Source organism: Tauraco erythrolophus, chromosome 3, assembly GCF_009769465.1.
Source record: "Tauraco erythrolophus isolate bTauEry1 chromosome 3, bTauEry1.pri, whole genome shotgun sequence".
Taxonomy (NCBI): domain Eukaryota; kingdom Metazoa; phylum Chordata; class Aves; order Musophagiformes; family Musophagidae; genus Tauraco; species Tauraco erythrolophus.
This window is the reverse complement of record NC_141467.1, coordinates 81,875,303-81,889,736: the sequence shown is the minus strand read 5'-3', so window position 1 is coordinate 81,889,736 and position 14,434 is coordinate 81,875,303. Positions and strand designations below refer to the sequence as shown.

The following is a 14,434-nucleotide window of genomic DNA, read 5'->3' as shown; positions in this document are numbered from 1 at the left end:
GGGGGTGCTCCTGCCCAGCCTCTTCGCCTGGGTCTTTCCTTTCCAACCCAGAACCTTCTTCCCGCTCCTAGTCTAGGGTTCGGCTCCCGGTTGGACGCAGTTCGATGCCCCGCTCGGCACACGCTGGCCGTCACGCAGACCCACTCGCACCAGGATAGTCCCCATCCCCTCGGTACTGCAGGGCTCGTCCACCAACCCACCCTCCGCCACAGGCGCCCCGCGTTGCGGCCCTGCAGCGGGGAATGGTGCTGGACGCTCAGGGGGGCTTGGCAAGAGGGATTTAACTGGAAAACTCGGCCCTCGTGGAACACACAAAGCCAGGAGAGGCGGCTGGGGCTGTGTGGTAATGGCGGGGCGGGGTGACACCCACACACGACCCACGGCCACGTTTGGCGGCGCTGCCCCCCGTTTCCACACGGCGCCCTGCGCCGCAGGCCCAGGGACAGCTCCGCCACCGCCGATCTCCTCAGGCGACGGGCGGAGAAGGCAGGGGAGGGGATGGGGGCTCCCCGCCGGGCGGCGGCAGGGCCGGCCGGGCCAGGGGAAGCGGCTGGCGGAGTGTGAGCGGGCAGGACTGAGCGGGCGGCGCCGCACGCCGCCCCGGCCCGTCCCGGCCCTGCAGCAGCCCCGCAGCGCCGACTACCCCCCGCCCCGCTCGGCTCCGCAGTCGGGGGACGGGGGGAGCGGGCGGGGACAGAGGCGCGCGCCCGCGGGCGGAGCCGCCGGTTCCAGGCGCGTCCCGCCGGCGCCCGCGGCGGTTGGCGAGGCCTCCACCCTGCGGCGCGCCGGGGGAGGCGCGCGCTCGTGCTCGCGCCCTCGCCGTTGCCATGGCCCCGCTTGACGTCACGGGCGGTGCGCTGCCCGTGCGTTGCGGCGCGGTGATTGGCGGAGACGCCGTGTGTGGCGCTGGGAGAGAGGCTGCAGCGCAGCGAGCCGCGAGACAGGCACAGTCCGCGCCGGCCGCCCGCTCCGAGACACCCGTCGCCGCGCTCCCGCCGCGCACAGGTAACGGGGCCCGCCGCGCCGCCCCGCCTCCGGCCCCCGCGCCGGGCGCTCGCCCCGGGACTCTGCCCCCGGGGGCTTGGGGGGCGGGAGGGGGGCCGAGCGAGGCGGCCGGCGGGCAGCGTGTCGTCCGCTCCCCCCCGCCCCGGCCTCGGCGGGCGGCTGCAGGGCGGCTCCGCGGGGAGGGAGCAGCGGGGCGGCGGGAGCAGCCTGCCCCGTGGGGGCCGCGCAGGTGAGGCCGCGGCTGCCCCTCCCCGCCGGCAAGGAGGGGGGGGAGGGGGAGGGGAAGAGCCGCCGGGGGCTGCGGGGCGGGGGAGGGGGCGGCAGGTGAGGGCCCCGCCCGTGGCGCGGCGGGTGGGGGCGACCCCGCGCCCGTGGGCGCGCGGGGCGGGGGGCGCCGCCTTCGCCGGGCGGGGGTGAGGGGCCGGCGCGCGGGGCGCGGGCGGCCGTCGCTGGGTGTGGTCTCCCGCCGGGAGCGCTGCCCGGGTGCGGAAGAGCCGCAGCGGCCGCCTCTCGGTCGGGATCGCTTCCCTCCCCTCCGCCCAGCCCCCCTCCCCTCCGCCTCCGCCCATCCTCCCCCCAAGCCCCGGCCGAGGGGTCCGAGCGGTAGCCGCAGTTCCCGCGGGACGGGGAGTGTGGGGGTCTCCTCCTCCGCCGTCCGCTCTTCCCCCTTGTCCCCCGGGGCTGGCCCCGCGGGCTTCCCCTTGCACGGCCGCTGCCGGGGCGGGGACGCGGCATCCTCCGCCGCCCCCGGCGCTGGGCGGAGGTGAGCGGGATTAACGCGCGCTGAAGTGGGCTGGGCTCCGGCGCGGATCCGCCATGACAAAGGCGGCCGGCGAGGCGCTCGGCTCGGTGTCCCCGCGGCGGGCGGATGCGGCCGCCGCAGCGCGGGGAGGGGCGGCCCGGAGCGTGCCTCCTCGCCCCGGGGGGGCCGTGCCTCCTCGCCCCCGGGGGCCGCGCCGCCCGCTCCTCCTCCGGGCCGCTCCATTTTCTGCTGTCACCTCGTGTGCGGGGGAACGCGGGCAGCGCCCAGCCCTCGCCGCGCCTGCGGGCGGTCGCTCTCGGCCGCCAGGATGGACGGGCGGGCCGGCCGCCTGGGAAGGATGCTGCCGTAGCCGCCAGCGGGCAGCCTGCTGGCCCGGTAGACCGGCGCTGCGGCCGGCGTTTTAACCACGCTCGTCCTCATCGCGCCGAGTGGTAAATAACCGTAGCCAAAACCTTGCCTTAAAATGGCTCCTTAACCAGTTGTTCACGGTGCCGTCAAGTTTTCGACGCACGTTACCACACGCTGCGGAACGACGTCTAAGTTTGTGGCCCGGTGTTACGGGAAGGAGCTGCTAAAACTGTCCCTTTCAGGTGACTGGAATGTTAAAACGTGCTGAATTTATTCCTAAATGGAAGATAGTGCTGCTATTGTTTGTGGTAACTTCATGTAAAATGACAAAAAGGTTAATGGTTAAAGATGAAAGATGCTAGATCATTGTGTATGAAACATACAGAAATACATAAAGCACACATGACTAAAATTGTTTCTTGCTTTAATAAGCTAGTCAAACTTTAAAGGATGTTGTATCCCAAAGCACATTGCCAGGGCCTTAAAATGATCAAGACGGCATACATACAAGGATGGGGGGGTGAGGGAGGAGAATTCTATCCTGGTGTACCAAAAAAAAATACCCATTATCTCTGTTCAGCAGACCTTGATTATTTTTTTTTTTTTAAGTGCTGATAAGATGCAGGTTATGAAGCATCTCAGCCAGGTTGTACTATCTCAAATCCTGATGTCGAAGTAATATTTTTAAATAGTAACATTTCCTTTTGTCTCTGAAAGCATAGCCTCTCGGGCTGAGAAGCAGTACCTGGCTCAGAATGTCTACTGTATCCCATTTTGGGAAGGGAAGTTAACATTGTTGAAGGGTGTACACCTTGAAATTTAGATGTTTGATGGATTATGACTTTGTGACATCTGGTGTGGGATTTGATTTGCAGATCCCTATGCCAGGTCTTTCTGCATGTAACTGTAAGATTCTGTTAAGGTCCAGGGAGTTGCCTGCTATTGTTTGTCTACCTTTTATTTGGTCTGTTCCTGTGCAAAACTTACTATTGGGTAGTTTCTTTGTCAGTTTTCTTATATTGATAATTGGATGCAGTTGATGCTGCAGCTTGAATGTAGTCTTAGGAGAGAGCGATAGCAAAGAACTAGGATCGTTTATGTGCATAAGATCCGAGTCATAAGCTTTCAGTTCACCTTTGGATGCTTTTGTGTGCATTTATTAAAATAATAACATTCTTTTTAAAGTTAACTGTTATTTTTCAGGAGGAAGCAGTGACTTTAAGTCTTCGAACCACATATCCATGTGTTAGAGCATGGAGTGTTTGTATGCCTTGTGGTTTGGATTTCAATTGTACCTCTTACGGTTCTGAACTTCTTAGAGAATGGTTGCTCTGCATATGAAGTTAAAACACCTTTGCCCTTGATCAACGTCTGAATAATGCCTCACTATTTTTCCTCTTTAGAAATATCAGCATGGATAAAAATGAGCTGGTGCAGAAGGCCAAACTGGCTGAGCAGGCTGAAAGATATGATGACATGGCAAGTTGCATGAAGTCTGTGACTGAGCAAGGAGCTGAGTTGTCCAACGAAGAGAGGAATCTTCTCTCTGTTGCCTATAAAAATGTTGTAGGAGCCCGTAGGTCATCTTGGAGAGTCGTCTCAAGTATTGAACAAAAGACGGAAGGCGCTGAGAAAAAACAGCAGATGGCTCGAGAATACAGAGAGAAAATTGAGACTGAGCTAAGAGACATCTGCAATGATGTGCTGGTGAGAAATAATGAAACTGTTGATCCATTTTTACTTAGGGTTGTGGGTTAAATGGTGCTGGGCCCTCTGGGACTGCTTCTAGTCTGTCAGTAAAGCTGTGGTCTCCTATGCTGTTTCTGAAGGACAAGGTTTAAAAAAAATCTTACTTTTTGTTCCTTGTAATGTATGGATTATTTATATACAAATCATCATAGTTACGAATGCCAGTGAATTTGGAGACATGTTGAAACATTATTGTATATAAGTAGGTATGAAAAGTCAACATATTTCTTTGAGACAGAACTAGATACAGGTTTAGATTGGGGTTTTCTCCTCTACCTTCCTCCCTCAGTGCACTATTTGTATCCTAGATTGCTTTGATTTCTGCAACTTTAATATGCTGCTCTAGTTGTAAGAGGTAGCTCTTACTCTACGGAAATTGTGCCCCTCCTTGGGTAAGATGATGTAATGTTAGTTATGACTCAGCCATGCAGAAAATTGTCTGCAGGAAGAGGCAGTAGAAGTGCTGTGATACCCTCTTAAACTTAAAATTTTTAGTGGCAAACTAAGAGTGTTAAAGTTAGACATTTTCTGTGGCTTGTAGTTATATTAAAATGTGCATGTACCCAGCAAACAGCCCTATATTTTCATTAGGAGACTGGTTTATGAAACCCAAATCTCTTCCAATCCTTATTCCAGATTGTCAGGGTTGTTTTTTTTTTTCAACTGCATACGCCTGTGGTGCTTCAGTGAGCATACGATTAACAGATGTCCAGTCCTGCGACTGTTTGTGATGTAGATGTTAACTGTCAGCAAAAGAATTGTCCACCACACTGTGGACCCTGCTGGTGTGTCATCCCATATGTAATGATGGATCACATACCTGGAGACGACAGAATGACATGTCATATGAGGGAAGTGTTAAATAGCCAAGTATGCACTTGAAGATCTGATGTCAAATGAAAGTTAAGATCAATGAGCAGCATAAATTTTGCTCACTCTGTAAGATAACTAAATGACATGGGCGGTGAGTGCTTCTAGGAAGACTGGTTCTCCAAGGGTGTGTAAAAGTCGGCATGGATAACTCTTGAGTCTTGGCTTCAGTTTAGGCTGGCTTCCATGGTTATTGTAACACACCCAGTTTCGCATGTTTTGTTATCTTGTGTAAGGATAACTTAAACTTCCACTATGAAAATGGAAATGCCAAACTTACACATAGGAAAGAACTGATTTACTAGTGTTGTTAAGTGGTGGTTCATCTATTTAAGCGAGGGAAATGAGGATCCAAATCTGACACTCTAGTTTCTTGTTATTTGTATTTTTATTTAATTGTTTATTTTATTAATGGGAAAGTCTTTGGGGGTAGATGCTTTCAGTTCAGAGTGATCTCACATTCTTTTGTAAATTACGTTTGAGTTTAAGAAATCATTTTAATTAAGTCATTTGGCTTAGAAACCCTCTTTTAGAAGAGCTTAGTGTTTGTAATTAATTTTTTTTTTCTGATAATGGAAACCAGATTGAGGTGATGAAACTAGCTTTTATTGTACATGCTAAATAGGAAAACTAAAATAAACCCCCAGCTTTTGAGTTTGCTGCAGCAGCAGCTAAAGTGTCGGGGGGAGGGGCAGCGGCACATGGGTGGGGAATCATGTTAAATCTTCCGAATCTCGAAATGGACTTGAATTCCTCGTTGTGTTGAATGAGAGATACATATGTTATTCATATAAATTATTATTATTTGACATGTTACTACTTTTAAGCAGCTAATGTCTTACTAATTTTTAGTGTTGCCAGTCCAGTCTTTCTTAATAGATTAAGGAAAATTAACTGTCTAGAAGAAACAATGCCTTAGGCAGTGATTAGCAGTAATAAAACTACTTTTTTAGACTTCAGTTTAAAAAGAAAAAAGAAAACTATCTTCTGATTTGTTTTGCTTTATGTTTTTCTATTTATTCAAGGGATAGGATTTAAAAATGCTTTCAAATAATATGCATTATGTTTGATATTGCTAATTGCATTGAGGAATTTGCTTTATATTTAAAAATATATTCTTGTTTCTTTGTTGGAACATTGTGTTCACATGCATTCTTACTTACCTAGAAAGCTGACTGACCATATTGCTTTATTTGACATCCGCTTTGCTTTAACAGAGAAAGAAGAATTATGGTAACATATTTAGTTGGTTTTTATGAACAAGAGCCTACACAATGCTGCATGCAAATGTAGAACTTGGATTTTTTTTTTTCCAGAAGATCCACCGTAATTTTTGTACAGCACAATCTAGTCTATAACTGTTCACAGAAGTGAAAAACAAGGTTTACCAAATCTTGATTGGTATGAAGTATGCCATTAATAGGACCTGAAGGGTTAACAAACTTTCAAAGCTTTCGGTCACAAGCCTTATCAATTACAGTACAAAAGCAGCTCAGAAACTTTTGTGTCTTTTATTAAGACTGTGAATCTGTTTGAACTGTTATTGTGTCTTCAATTGCATGCTAGGCTCTTAAGTAATATTTAATACCCTGGGGTGTTACATCACAGCTGAGCGTGGAAGTGACCGGTGTCCTAACTTCAGTGTTGCAGGGAGGAAACCAATTAAGAGACTCTTTGTGACTAGCAGAACGTAGCCAAAGCTGTCTCTTCTACGGCTTCTCACTCTCTTCCCTCATTTGTTGGAATCAAATTACTAGTGGATTGGAAGAAATAGCTCCTCTAATCCAGTAGACACGGAATATACTGAACTGTGCCCGGGTTCTGTTCCCTGCTTTTCCTCTAACTTACGGAGTGAATAAGAGCAATTAACGCTGGTCTCTCTTCTTCCTTCGTCACTACTAGACTCAGTGATAAAAATTTTAGTGGTTATGTGAGTCAAGTCCAACCATTTATTTTTCTTCTTTACACTGACTTTGGCTGCAGAAAAAAACACCATCTACATCCTTGACACTTCCTAAATCTTCCCTCACTTTAACCTGCTGTGGAGTACCTCTGCAGCTCTGCAAACAGCTGAACTCTTCGTCTTGTTTACTGCAGCCTCAGAGTGCTGCTGTACAAAGAAGAGGCACCTAAAATCTCCTAGTCCAGCACTAGTTCTGCTGGATATACACTGGAGTATTTTCAGGTGTGGTATAACCAACTCTAATTTGGAGTTGATCTGATGTTGCTGATAAACTGCAAATAATTGTCACTCATTGTGCACAGTACCAGTTCCGTGCACTGTAACTAAGACTGAATTTCCAGATTCTTCAAGAATAATGTAGTGTGTGGGGGGAAGGCAAGTACATTGCCATACTCAAGCATCTTAAAATGTTCTTGAGTATTATAGAAAATTTCCAGCCTCAGAAATTTCATTTTGATACAGGAAATTAACCTTTTTTTTTGAAGTACTTTTCCTCATGTTAGCTAAGTGTGTGCTTCACATCCTGTTTCACTTTCTATAGTAGAAGGGAGGGTCTGTCTAAAATACCAGTATAACGATCTTTTATTTGTCATTTCCGTAATAAAAATTGTTATTAATCTAACAGGTGTGGATTTTTTTTTCAGAATGCTTTTTGCAATCAATGGAAAACAGGGCTGTAGCTGAAGTGATTCAAATTAAATCTGTAGTAAGATGAGTTTTTCAGCTACTAAAGATTCTGAAGTACAGAGAAGAACACATGCGGAGGTCTTTGAATAGCTAACATCTGTTTACTGCTTGCATGTAAGAAGTTCTCAGGAGCTCTAAACTACTAGTAGCTTTCAGGCAGTCTCTGACATGAACTAAATGTGAACTAATCATTGAAAATGTGACTGGCTATCTTCCCTATGGTATGAATGTAATTCTAGACAGTTACTCTCTCTTCCCTAGGCTGGCGTGTGCAGCAGTAGTCCCCTGCATGTCCTCCAAAGCGTATCGTAGGTGACAATTCCCATGTTCTTCTCATGTGCCCAGTCTTCTGGGTGATGTCTCTTCCTCCCCCAAGTTCCTCCACAGTCATAGCTTAAGTAAATCTGATGGTGGGCAGTGCCCAAGTGCTCCATTTCACTGTTTCTTTTTTTCCCCTTTTGGTTGTTCCCCTTAAGGTCTAGAGAACTTCCTGAAACCTTGGCTCCCCTTCAGCATTCTGGAGTTACTGTTGCATATAGGTGCTACACAGCATTTTTTCCCTGCTCCATCCCTGCTAGAAAAGTTGATGTTTAATGGTAGTGTTCAGGACCTCCTCAGTAAGATGAATTGTTTGCTTGCTTTGTCAGTTTGCTATTTGTTCCTAACTTCATGCTCAGATGTGTAAAATGGTACTCCTTGTGTGCTTATACTATTTAGATTTCTTTGTGCTTGTTATGGATGGTTCACTCTTTAGAAGTGGTAGTTATGAGAAGAGAAGGTGAAGTTAAATTTCAACTAAGTGACTTTAGGTTTGCGATTCTTTTATGTATATTGGGGGGAGAGTAGGAGAAGGTTTAGAAACCTGTCATGGGGCTGCAGTTCCCTGGGGGGAAGTGTAATTCCATTCAGAATGCATCTAAATAGCTTTTTAAAGAACATACCACAGAATTAATGCCTATTGCTGTCATACACAAGCTACTGCGGCACTATTTTCTAGTTGCCTGCAAACATCTAGCAGGTTGCTATGTAAGCATCTATAAAACCTATAAATCTATAAAAAAATTCAAAGTTATTTTGATTGAATAATTCAGGTTGGAAGGGAGGTCATTTAGTTCAACTCTGCTCAGAACAGATCCAATTAGGTCACATTGCTCAAGGCCTTGTCAGTCAAATTTTGAGTATCTTCAAGGATGGAGATTCCACAACCTTTCTGGACAGCCTGTCATAATATTTGGTCATACTTATGGTTAAAAGAAAAAAAAGGCCAAAAACCCCAAACTTGTATGTATTCAGAACTTCTCATATTACAGCTTGTCACTGGAGACCTCCAGGAAGAGTCTGGCTCAGTGTTCTCTAGGTAGCTGTACACAGCAGCAAGATCTGCTGGTCTTTTCTTCTCCAGGCTGAAGAAACCTAGCTCTCTCAGCCTTGCCTTGTACATCATGTGCTGCAGTCCTATAATCATGCTGGTGACCTCCACTGGCCTCACTTCAGCATGTCCATGTCTCGCTTGCATTGTGGAGCTCAAACCTGGACGTAGAACTCCAGATGTCATCTCAATTTGTTACAGTTTCTGTTAAAAGATGGTAACTGGTAATATGCTAGTGACCTATGTGGAAATACACAAGTACCTCTGGTTCACAAATGCTTCTCTGACTGAACTTTTTTTATATCACAGAGCAAAACGTAGCCAGGGTTTACTAACTTCCCAGAGTGGTTATGAAGCTTTTTAACTCTCCAAGTCTAGCTTTTTCAGTTGGGGTTTGGCTGGTATAATTGCTCACATATATTGAAGGTAGGAGGCTGAGGCAATTTGCATCAACCTCATGATTTCACTTTGTTAATCCTTTAATCACTTCCATGGTTGTAGCTACATCCCTTCAGGGTTTGGGGTTTTTTTGGCTGTTGGATTTATTCGTTTGGTGGGTTTTTTCTTTTTTTTTTTTTTTTCCCCTGCAGTGAAAGCACTGCCTAAACTAGAGCAATTTCCTTTTTTTTTTTTTTTAAACAAACGGTCTTTATTTTTTTTTTAAGCAAATTAGACTGTTGAAAAGCTGTTGAATCTTGGAGAATTAAAAAATTCATGAATCAGTTTAAATATGAGATGACTTGTTTTTATTTATTCTAAGTTGTTTGTGTAATTGTTGGTAAATGCATGAAACTTCAGCCCATGTTTGAAAGGATTTTAGATTCCAGCATATGTAAGTAACTTACTGGTGGTTAGGCTGTATGAGCAAAGGTGAGCTAGTACTTACTAACCTTAGCAAGAAGGGCATCCATGATTTTGACATGTGTTTAATGCACCCTTTTATCATAAAATCAGTTAAGGTGCTCTGCATAAATGCAAAATAAAAAAAAAACCAAAACATGCAGTTACCTTGGTACTTACATTAGCTATGCACACATATGTATATACACGTATATGTATCTATATCCTATTGCATTTATTGCAAGTAGAACACATTTCTACTATAACCAATAGTCTGCTGTATTAATTTCACACGGCATTAATGTCTAACAATTAGCATTGATTCTTTTTTTAATAAAAATGAATATTGCTTGTACTGTTCAAAAGCATCCAGGTAACTACTTGCTTTATTTGACAGCGACCTTCAGTGTTCAGGTACTTTATGTACTTACTGCTGATAAAATAAGTTGGTTGGTTTAGTCACCTGTGGCAGATACTCTCTTCCTTTGGTGCTGTTGAAGCAGCAGGAATTTCATTGCATCTACTTGTAATTTTGTGAAGCTGCTAAGTGTGTTTGTTTCATTGATTGGTTGCTTAGACTAAGAGTAGAAACGCTGCATTGTTAAGATACCAGCTTTTACCGTGCCTGTGAAAGCTGTTAAGTGGTATGAATATAAAATTTAGAATGTGAGCAGAGTTAGTGCATTATCTCTGTACCTCTGTATAAACAGATGCCACACTATCTCTCGTTTTATCTGGAAACTTCTGTCTTGTTATCACACACTTGACAGAAGTATGTCTTTCTGAAACAGGTTCTCAAACGCTTTTACTCATTCTTTGCTGTAAGCAGCTGCAGCAGCTCCTGGCTCTAAACCTGAAGTTGATTGTCCATTCAGGCAGTAGTTGACTACCATTTTGAAACAGTTTGAGAACGCTTGTACTATTCAAGTTGACTGAAGAGCATTGAGATTGTGATTGTTTCTTAAACTTGTTTTTTACTGAATGTCAGCTGTTGTGTAGTTGCTTATTTTTCTTCAAATCTGACAGAAGATTGGCAATGCCTCTTCTAATGAGAAGTAATAAGTCATGCTGCTTCTGAGGTGAACAGCAAATTCTTGAATTTTTTGATCAGATTTAATGCGGCTCAGATAAGGCAGGAGCAGTTGTGGAATAATTTTTTTTTTCTGGATGTTGTTACCCTTTGCGATTATGCAGGTAACAATACTTAACAATGGGAATCTGACCTCTAACTGACCAGATTCTCCTAGTGCAGAGTAGGCTTATGTGGCTAAATCACCATTTTTGCTACTAAAATGCTTTTAGTAACACTGTATGCTATAATGAACTCATGATAGATACATAGTCTACTTCAAGAGGTTTCAGATCTGCTCAGAGTGCAAGCTGCCGAAGAGAAATGGTTTCTACCTGTGTTTCTTATCAAGGATATAAAGTGTTACATCGTGTTTATGGGGTTTTTAGTAGTGTTTCTTCCAAGATCAAAACTGTAGAGTCTTAAGACAGCTAGACCATGTTCTGGTTCAGAGTACAGACACAGTAGCTATTGCTTAGACCTACACTTGCCTGGCAGAAATTCTTATTCAACTAATTGGTTTCAATTTTGTATTATTATCTCAGGTTTCTCAGATGATGTTCTGTTTCTTCAAAGAATAACGTTCGATGCATTTGGTACCGTTTTATTTTGTTCCATGCCCCCAGTATTCACAAAATAAATTAATGAGGTGATGCAAAAAAAAAAAAAAAGTTAAAATTACATATTGACTTTGATCCTCAGTGGAGATTGCTTTGTATATTAATGTCTATAGCAACACCCCAGCAAATTAAATACTTTAATCCTAATTATTTTCCTATTAAATGTCTTATTGGCTGCTGCCTTTTGTATGAGTTTTCTCAGAGTTGGTTACTAAACTGGAGATGTATTTTTGCCTATGCATGAGAATTTTGTTCCTTCACTGTCATGTGTTGTTAAGCACACTTTGGTAAAAACCTGTCATGATTGGTGTGAATGACTTGAAAAGTCTTTTGAGGGTGACCTCATCACAGTCTACTACTTTCTTGAGGAGGAGCTGCTGATCTCCTGTCTCTGGTGACCAGCGACAGGACACGAGGAAATGGAATGAAGCTGAGTCAGGGGAAATTCAGACTGGACATTAGCAAAAGGCTCTTCACTGAGAGGGTGGTTGGTCACTGGAACAGGCTCCCCAGGGAAGTGGTCATGGCAACAAGCCTGTCAGAGTTCAAGGATCATCTTGACAACCCTCTTAGTCATATGGTTTACTTTTAGGTAGTTCTGTGAGGAGCAGGGAGTTGGACTTGATGATACTTATGCACCTCTTCCAACTTGAGATATTCTGTTGTTCTATGAATAATCTCAAAGAGTGTATCCACATTTGCTTCCCTTGCGATAAGTACTAATTGGAAAGCAAAGTGGTAGAAGGAACAAGGTAGTGAAGGGCACGATAGTCCGAGTTGAGAAGGGTAGATCTGCAAGGAGAGCTATGTATGTGGCTGCAGAAGTGTGGAATGAGAGATGCTGCTCCTCATTGCCTCACTTCCCGTCATTTTCTTTTTAAGCAGACAGGCGGTGTGTCCATCTGTACGCGCCATATCTTCCCTCTAAGCACATGTAGGCATTTCAGTGCATACACCTACTTCTTACTGACTTTGTTCTATCTCCCAGCATATGTGTCAGCATGAAGATGATTTTTCTGGATGTCCTACTTCTTTCTCCCAAGTTTTCTTCCACCTGCCTCCATGTGATACTGCTTTTGCTCTCTTTTCTAAAGAAACACATTAAACTGTTATAGTAGTAGTTTTTTGAATAAGCTAAAATTTCTTGCTATTGTTTCTGTTGTACAGGATTCCTTTTTCTGTCTTAGTCCTTTAGCGTTTTTTTTCAGTTATCCTCTCATTACTCTGGCCTCATTTCCTCCATTTTTTTTCCCTTTCTAGATCTTCACCAAATTGATAAGAGCAGGGAAAATGGTACACTTGGTTAGCAGCTTGGCTGTAGTTAATCCCAGGTGTCCCTCTGCATGTTGCATCTCCCACTGTTGCATGAACTCCGCAATCGAATTCCTCCATTCCCCCTGAAGGTCCTTTGTCTCAAATTCTGAATTCGTCCTCTACTCAGGCTCATTGTTCTCACCTGCTCTTTTCCAACCAGCCTTCTCTTCTTACCTTCTCAAACTTCTGCTGCTGTCTGTTTGTGTGGGCAGCCAGTTTGATGGGGAGACAGAATGACTGGTACCGAGAACAGGCAGCAGGCTTGTTTCCATCTAATAAGATGTTTTACCAGAGAGATCTCCAATGCCACAGCAGCCACTAGTATTTGAGATTTTCTTGTGCTCCTGTTCTTGTGAGCAAATGAGTAGATAGAAATCCGTAGCTAACTTTAAATAAGAGGCTTTGCTTCTGGCTGGAGTAGAAGGCTGACAGCAAAACCGTCCTTTTGGTTTTCCAACAGGGTTGGAGGTCGCCTATGAAGCAGCAGTTGCAGAGCCCTGATCCGGAGCTCTGGGTAGAACTGCAATCAGAAGCAGCATAATGAGCCTGTCTCAAAAAAGCTTGGGTTTGGGAAGGGATTGTCTAAAGGTATTCCCCTTAAAAATATAAATATTTGCCATTTTTCTCCAACTATTCAGATAGACATATGCAAATAAAACTTCTGCTGGCCACAAATGGTTTGGTTAAACCCTTTGTAGCATGTGTGGCAATCTGTGCAGCGCAGCTAATTGCACGTGTTGTTTTATAGCCCAAGTAACTTTCCTAAATGTGGTGCTGAGGCAGAAAACACATGCATGGAAAATCACACGCTAGCGTTTTGTGGGAATGATAGGTGTCTTGAACTTGTCCGATACAGGTGACCTACTTTTATAACTTTGTCATCAAAATAGAAGTCTGTAAAAGAATAGCTTAACAAAAGCATGCTATGGTTACTGTGCTGGTTGGTTGGTGGGTTCCACTTGAAACCACATACCTGTAGGTCTTCCTGCAAAGCGTGTACCTGGAAACACTGATCTGAATCAATATTTTGAATGTCTACCTAAGCACACCTGGTACTTTACATGTGTAATTCTTTCAAGTACTCATGCTCAGCTGCACAGGTGCTCAGAAAACAGCAAGTCAACGTTGTAATGGTAGTCTGGGTAGTTCTGTGTTTTCTGCCACAAAGGAAGGGTTGTTGCCCTGGGAGCACTGGAGCACAAGGGGAGCTTGGTACTCTCTGGGTTGCAGTTGCTAAGTGTATCTTGACACATCTAGGAAGCTAAATCTTAAGATTCAATGAACTGTAATTTTATTGCTTGTTCTAACACAGTGCTTCAGCTGAACCTCCCTTTTCTTAATGTCTATCACATCTTTCTTATTTTTCTTCCCCTCCTCCCCTGCTCACCTTCTTCCTTTGTAGAGAAGAAAGTAAATAGCTGCCTGGATGATGTGAAGGTGCAGCGGGGGCTTTTGATTCCTGTTTGGAAGTGGTACTGAAACTCTTCAAATAATCTGAAGTTATGTGGTAGTCTTCTAAAAGAAATGTAAACTTGAGTACCAGTGCTTTTATAAGCTAAACTTTTTTTTCAAAATGAAACTGGGAAGTAGGTTTAAGGCAAAAGTAACACTTTCTCATGTGCAGGTAGTTGAGTATCTCCAGCTTCTCCGTAGTATATTGTGGGTATTAAGGTTATGATGATGGAAGGGGAGTTTGGACAAGTGTGGAATGTAGATGAGAAGCCTGTTGAAGGTTACTGCTTTCAGAGAAACTGCGTCTGACCGAGGAAGTCCTTAGGTGTTGATGGAGGCTAATGGAAGCATGATATTTTCTTGCTTTCTTTATGTGTCCTCTTTT

At 45.0% G+C, this 14,434-nt stretch overlaps 1 protein-coding gene across 1 annotated transcript in view; it reads left to right on the top strand.

Annotated features, from left to right (window-relative positions):
* The first annotated feature begins 962 nt into the window (after nt 1–962).
* Nucleotides 963–14,434, top strand: part of YWHAZ (tyrosine 3-monooxygenase/tryptophan 5-monooxygenase activation protein zeta) — a 28,235-nt gene continuing 14,763 nt past the window's right edge. Inside the window, exons 1-2 of the mRNA XM_086608779.1 lie at nt 963–1,005; nt 3,520–3,823. Coding sequence (XP_086464905.1) covers nt 3,530–3,823 — 294 coding nt within the window. The 5' untranslated portion in view covers nt 963–1,005; nt 3,520–3,529. The remainder of the gene's footprint in view (nt 1,006–3,519; nt 3,824–14,434) is intronic.